Genomic DNA, 7,102 nt, shown 5'->3' with positions numbered 1-7,102 from the left:
CAGGACTCTCATCTGAGGACAACCAGAGAGCTGAGCAGGCAGGTGGCAGCTTCTTTGGGCAAGGAGGTATATCTCCTCTCATGGGGCAGGAATTCGGGGGCAGTGACTAGTTTGGAGGTGCTCAGTGGCTTCAGTCTCTGCCAGATAGCTGCAAACAGGGTCACCGGAAGATGGCTGAAATAGGTTTTTGCTTGTTTTGTTTCAGCTTGGTTGGTTCACGAGTCAGAGAATTAATTCCGGTAAAAGAAAAAGAAACACACCTTGCAGTTTAGCACAGTTTGCCTTTTAAATAACCTGTCAGGGTGGGGATAGCACCAGCATCTTGCCCTGTACCACCATAGAAGTACTGCAGGGAGTCGGGGTTTGCCGACTGGGCCCTGGTGTTGTTCTCAGTGCTCACCTGAGGTTCTTATGTGGGTACTGGGGTCTTCTGTGAACTTTCTTTGGGCTTCTCCCTGGCAGGTGAGGGTCCTGGTTGTACATGGAGGATGACAGAAAAAGCCAATGGCGTGAAGAGCTCCCCAGCCAATAACCACAACCACCATGCCCCTCCTGCCATCAAGGCCAATGGCAAAGATGACCACAGGGCCAGCAGCCGGTGAGTCTGTTGACACTGGATCATTTCAGAGATGGCCTTGAGCCTGCTACTTCCTCCCAGCTCTGCCTCATTGTCACAGAGTAAACAATCCTTGGCTCAAGTGCAGCCTCTAAAAGGACCATGGGATTTCTAGGTTATCTCCTAGGAAGGGGGAGGGCTGATAGGAGATGAAGCATGCACAGAAACAAACAAACAAACAAAGCCTTCAGTTAATTCTGCTCCTTCCTCTGCAGGCCACAGTCTGCTGCTGACGATGACACCTCCTCAGAGCTACAGCGACTGGCAGAGATGGATGCCCCCCAGCAGAGGAGGGGTGGCTTCCGCAGGTGGGTCTCACCACTGCCCTGCCACTATCCCTTCCCTCCCATGGGGCCTGTCAGATCATGTGGTCCTCTCGGCCCCAGGGGCCTTTCTAACAAGACCTCTAGGAAACCCTGTCAGCCCTGCCCTAGCTCAACTTTTCTCTCTAGAGGAGGCTCCTGTCAGCAAGTTTGGAGGGGCCGGAGGAGGTTTCTCTTCAGACTTGCCTGTGGCAGTGTCAGGAAGAGACTGTCTTCCCAGCAGAGGGGCTCAGGTGGAGGGCTCTGAGGTCTCCAGCCAAGAGTTGTAGGCTCCATGCAGAAATCAGAAAGCTTGAAGCAATCTTTCTCCTGACTTGTAGGAGAAAATCTTTCTTCTCAGCACCATCTCCATTTTACCCCAGAGACCCCGTGTTTGTTCTTCAGAATCGACAGAAATGGCACCTCCTACAGGAAGTCTTCCCAGAGTAGCCTCTTCAGGCTGCTGGGCTGAGTCATGCCCAAGCCCTATTCCCTGTCTTGGGCATGGGTCCTCTCTCCAAAGCACAGGTCTCTTATGCCTCACGCTCCCTCTCTCTGCTCTAGGATTTCCCGCCTGGTGGGGGTCCTCAGAGAGTGGGCTTACAGGAACTTCCGTGAGGAGGAGCCTAGACCTGACTCATTCCTTGAGCGTTTCCGGGGGCCTGAGCTCCACACCGTGACAACACAACAAGGAGACGGCAAAGGCGACAAGGACGGCGAGGGCAAGGGCACCAAGTACAGCAATCCAGCCTGAGGGATGGGAAGGGCCCCAAGCATGTGTTGGGAGGGCTTGGTGGGGTTCCTTAGACCACAGCCAGGGAGGCCTGCTGTGCTTTCAACTCTAAAATGTTCCTTGGTCTGTGCCCAAAGTCTTTCTAATGGCCAGTGGCCCACCAGCTGTGGGATCCCCTGCTGGCTCCTCTCACCTTCACCACCGATTCACAGAGCTTCTCCTGCTGCTCAGGAAGCAAGGGGCAAGGGCACGTGGATGTGGGTGGGAAGAGGACTCAGCCAAGGTTGCAACGGAGGGTGCAACTACAGAGTGCTGTGGAGCCCATGTCAACCCCAGCGCCCATGTGAGTGCAGAGTGGGGGTGTGAAGAGGCCATGCTGGGGGCTGCCTGGCTGCTGGTGCAGGGGAGGAGGCCCCGAAACAAGTGAGCAAGACAGAGTGAGTGGGGAGGCCAGAGAAGGCAGGTCTGGAGGGCCTCTTCTTTGAGGAAGGAGTAGGCGACGGGGGATGTCTGGCCAGGCCGACATTCCCCACCTCTGACCAGTAAAGGAAAAGCGCTCCCGCCAAGGCAGGACCTGGCATCTGGAAAAGTAATTTGGGAGCTGTAGGCCAGACCAAACAGCGGGGATGGGCAGGAAGCACAGTCACTTAGAGGCCCTCTCTCTTCCCAGGAGGGATGTGGGGACCTGCCCTGAGCCCTCATCACCATGCTGTGTAAGTCCCTCCCTGGGGCCCGAGGCCTGCCTCAGTGACAGCACTCTCCCTCATGCACCCTCTCGGCAAGAGGCCTCCAGAGGGCCCAAGAGTCAATGGGTCCATGTAGGGTCAAAATCAGAAGAAGGCTGTTTCTTACCCACCAAGCTTTAGTTAGATGCCCAGTGCCAGGCTGTGGCTTCCTCATAAATGAGGCCCTAAGAAAACCCACGCGTCACCCTGGGCATCCTGCAAGGCACTGCATTTTCAGGGTCCTCTGGCCTCTGGGAGCCAGGGTGCTGCCACATCAGGGAGCTGGTTCCCAAGCCTGGTCTCTGTGTGTCTCCTCAGGAAGAAGTTTGAACTCTTTGTCTTGGACCCAGCCGGGGACTGGTACTACCGCTGGCTTTTTCTCATTGCCTTGCCCGTCCTCTACAACTGGTGCCTATTGGTGGCCAGGTGAGCAGAAAGTGGTCTGGGAGGGGGTGGCCCGAGCAACCTGGTCCAGCTGTGGACACAGAACTCACCCTACCTCAATCATTCATTCACCAGAGCTTTAACTGAGCACCTAATGGGTGCCAGGCTCAGTGCTCAGGGCTGGGGACCATGTGTGAACAAGGCACACATGGTCTCTGCACTCCTGGAGCTCTCAGGCTTATGGGAACACTGACAGTGAACCTGAATATACCAGTGCCCAAGCCAACTTCAGGGACTGGAGGCAGGGAGCTACTGATACTAGAGAAAAGGCAGTCAGGGTGAACCTCTCTGAGGAGGTGGTGCCTTAGCTAAGACCTGAGTGATAAGACAGGGTCTGGAGGACTGCAGGTAAAGTGTTGGAGAGGCAGGTGCAGGCCGGCGCTGCAGGCTTTGTGCACCAGGGAGGGGGCTGGGTTTCATTCGAAGTGTAACCAAGTAGTCAGAGTTAACTGCTCCTATTTTTGACTTGTACACTCACTGAGTCATCCTGGGTTCTATCCCTTCCTTTGCCTTCTCCCATGGCCCTTACCCACCCAGGCAGCAAGACTCAATTCCTCCTAACACTCTCCTGCAGTCTCCAACCTCTCTTCATTCCCACTGTCTCGAGTCTAAGCCCAGCTACCACTCTCTCTCGGGTGGGTTGGCCAGTGCTCCATGTTGGGTTCTCAGTAGGTGTGTGTTGAAGAGCCAAACATGGAGGCTAGTCAGCTGTGTATTGTGGGCATTCTTCCAACGACTCATTTTTCATTCAACTCACTTCTGTTGAGCACTTGAATCCTAGGCTAGGATGTGCTCTGGGCTAGCACATGGGGCACCAGCTATGTTGTAATACTAAGAGGTAGTCTCTGTCTCCATGGAGCTCACAGTCCAGTGGGTCAGATAGACAAGTAATGTTCAGGAGCAAAGTCTATGTATAATAAGGGTTGGAGTAGGAGTTACTTGTGAATCCGTGTCTTCTGGGCAGCAGACTGACTGTGACTCATCAGTGCCCCTGGTGGCCTTCCCAAGCTCTGCTTGTGGTGGCCAATCAGTTTGGGGACTTCAGGAGTCATTGGATGGCTTTGAGGGTGAAGCTCAGCACTGTCTTCCTGCAGAGCCTGCTTCAGTGACCTGCAGAAAGGCTACTACATAGTGTGGCTGGTGCTGGATTACGTCTCAGATGTGGTCTACATCGCAGACCTCTTCATCCGACTGCGCACAGGTAAGTGATAACTGGGATGCACAGGCAGGAGCATGACCCCTGAGTCCAAAGGCTTGAATCTAAATTCTCAGGAAATCCCCTTGGCATGGTGTTAGCCTCAACTATCTAGCTGGGACACAGGCTGATGCCTTTCCCTCTTTGAATCTCAACTTCCCTACATGCTCAGTGAGTTTTGGATCTGGGGGTGATCTCTTAGGATACTTATGGCCAGCTATACGGTGTGAGCCTCCTATACCCTTCTTGGGAAGGAGGGTTCAGTGATCATATGCTCCTTCCTGAGCATTAGTCTATTAGAAGGGACAGGTATGAAGTCAGAGGTGATATACATTGGCTTGTGTCTCCACTAGGTTTCTTGGAGCAGGGGCTACTGGTGAAAGACACCAAGAAGTTGCGGGACAACTACATCCACACCATGCAGTTTAAGCTGGATGTGGCCTCCATCATCCCTACAGACCTGATCTATTTTGCTGTGGGGATCCATAACCCTGAGGTGCGCTTCAACCGCCTGCTACACTTTGCCCGCATGTTTGAGTTCTTTGACCGCACTGAGACACGCACCAGCTACCCCAACATCTTCCGAATCAGCAACCTGATCCTCTACATCTTGGTCATCATTCACTGGAATGCCTGCATCTACTATGCCATCTCCAAGTCCATCGGCTTTGGGGTAGACACCTGGGTTTACCCCAACATCACTGACCCTGAGTATGGCTACCTGTCTAGGGAGTACATCTATTGCCTTTACTGGTCTACACTGACCCTCACCACCATTGGGGAGACACCACCCCCTGTAAAGGATGAGGAGTACCTGTTTGTCATCTTTGACTTCCTGATTGGTGTCCTCATCTTTGCCACCATCGTGGGAAATGTGGGCTCCATGATCTCCAACATGAATGCCACCCGGGCTGAGTTCCAGGCCAAGATTGATGCCGTCAAACATTATATGCAGTTCCGAAAGGTCAGCAAGGAGATGGAAGCCAAGGTCATTAGGTGGTTTGACTACTTGTGGACCAATAAGAAGAGTGTAGATGAGCGAGAAGTCCTCAAAAACCTGCCAGCAAAGCTCAGGGCTGAGATAGCCATCAACGTCCACCTGTCCACACTCAAGAAAGTGCGCATCTTTCAGGACTGTGAGGCTGGCCTGCTGGTGGAACTGGTATTAAAGCTCCGGCCTCAGGTCTTTAGCCCTGGGGACTACATTTGCCGCAAGGGGGATATTGGGAAGGAGATGTACATAATCAAGGAGGGAAAATTGGCAGTGGTGGCTGATGACGGTGTCACTCAGTATGCCCTGCTCTCGGCTGGGAGTTGCTTTGGAGAGATCAGTATCCTTAATATTAAGGGCAGCAAAATGGGCAATCGGCGCACAGCCAACATCCGCAGTCTTGGCTACTCAGATCTGTTCTGCTTGTCCAAGGATGATCTTATGGAAGCTGTGACTGAGTACCCTGATGCCAAGAGGGTCTTGGAGGAGAGAGGCCGGGAGATTCTGATGAAGGAGGGCTTGTTGGATGAGAATGAGGTGGCAGCCAGCATGGAGGTAGATGTGCAGGAAAAGCTAGAACAGCTGGAGACCAACATGGACACCTTGTACACTCGTTTTGCCCGCCTGCTGGCCGAGTACACGGGAGCCCAGCAGAAGCTCAAGCAGCGCATCACAGTTTTGGAAACGAAGATGAAGCAGAATAATGAGGATGACTCCCTGTCAGATGGGATGAACAGCCCAGAGCCACCTGCCGAGAAGCCATAATGGCTTGGCCCAATTGCCCCTCCAGCCTTGGCTTTGACCCCAGGGCTGGAAGAGCTGTGTAGGTCCCCACATATATATGCATTACCACATCCCCTTGAATTCTCCCAGAAGCCTCTCTGCTGGAAGGTTTAGGGCTCGACCATCCAGAAGCCCTCCTCCAAGTCCGACTAACAGCTAATCTTGTGCAGGGCATAGACTGTGCTTAGCTCGGCTTCCAGAAGCTTCAGCCTGTCTAAGTTTGAGGAAGAAAGAAAAGAGGAGCATCTCTCCAGGCTCTTTTGCATCTAGTTACCTCCTACTTGATTCTTTTCTAATATGTGTTCTGAATATTTCCATTTCCCTGCAGCAGTATGTAGTTAGAACACTGGCTGCAGACACCCAGCACTGGTCCCAGTGTCCTTTTCCCAAGGCAGGCAAAAGGTGTGGAGGGGAGCAAGGAGGAGATGCTCACTCCAAGTCCTGCCGTGCTGATTCCTCCGCCTGTCTGCCAACCCAGAGTGGGAGCCCTGTGGTCTTTTCTGAACCAGGGGGAGGAGGATGCTCCTGGTCTCCAATCCATCCCAGGACATGGAGTGAGGAACTAGCAGTTGGCCAGCAGGCAAGGCACCTGGAGAAGGTGGTGGGCAGGAGCCTGGCCATCACCCCTCTATGCAGAGTGTTTCTCAGGAGGCCCTGAGGCTGATGGTGGATGGATGACTCTTCAAGTTAACATCTGCAGTAGAGACACTTACAAGTTAATAAATTCCTCTGAACTTTTTGTGGTGATTGCTCCACTCTGCTATTAAGATTCTCTCCCTTCTTCCCTCCCAACCCATCTCTTTCCCCCTTATTTCTCTCTTCCCCTTATCCAAGACTCTGCCTGGAATCCCCTCTGCTGTTTTTTGCTGCCTGTTTAAGCCCTACTAGGGCTTCCCTCATGGCTCAGTTGGTAAAGAATCTGCGTGCAGTGCAGGAGACCCTGGTTTGATTCCTGGCTCAGGAAGATCCCCTGGAGAAGGGCTAGGATACCCACTCCAGTATTCTTGGGCTTCCCTTCTGGCTCAGCTGGTAAAAGAACCTGCCTGCAATGAGGGAGACTTGGGTTCAATCCCTGGGTTGGGAAAATCCCCTGGAGAAGGGAAAAGCTACCCACTCCAGTACTCTGGCCTGGAGACAGTTCATGGGGTCCATGGGGTCGCAAAGAGTCGGACACTACTGAGCCACTTTCACTTTAAGCCCTACTGGTCCTTCTGTATTCAGCTCAGGTACCACATTTTGGGAGAAGGTTCCCTTGTCTGAATCAGCTCCCATATTAGGCAATCATGAGTCTAGGCTCTAGGCTGCTCTAGGCT

At 53.2% G+C, this 7,102-nt stretch overlaps 1 protein-coding gene across 1 annotated transcript; it reads left to right on the top strand.

The window, feature by feature from the left end:
- Window positions 1–469: 469 nt before the first annotated feature.
- On the top strand, window positions 470–6,528 carry CNGA2 (cyclic nucleotide gated channel subunit alpha 2). The gene is made up of 6 exons (XM_086385969.1): window positions 470–598; window positions 832–924; window positions 1,483–1,653; window positions 2,695–2,802; window positions 3,915–4,021; window positions 4,369–6,528. Exons 1-6 carry the CDS (start codon window positions 489–491, stop codon window positions 5,769–5,771), a joined length of 1,992 nt encoding a protein of 663 aa, XP_086242095.1. The 5' UTR covers window positions 470–488; the 3' UTR covers window positions 5,772–6,528.
- Window positions 6,529–7,102: the final 574 nt, after the last annotated feature.

Source organism: Bos grunniens, chromosome X (assembly GCF_055505025.1).
Source record: "Bos grunniens cultivar Pamir isolate PY7600 chromosome X, Bosgru_T2T1.0, whole genome shotgun sequence".
Taxonomy (NCBI): Eukaryota; Metazoa; Chordata; class Mammalia; order Artiodactyla; family Bovidae; genus Bos; species Bos grunniens.
This window is presented reverse-complemented; position numbering and strand designations above follow the sequence as displayed.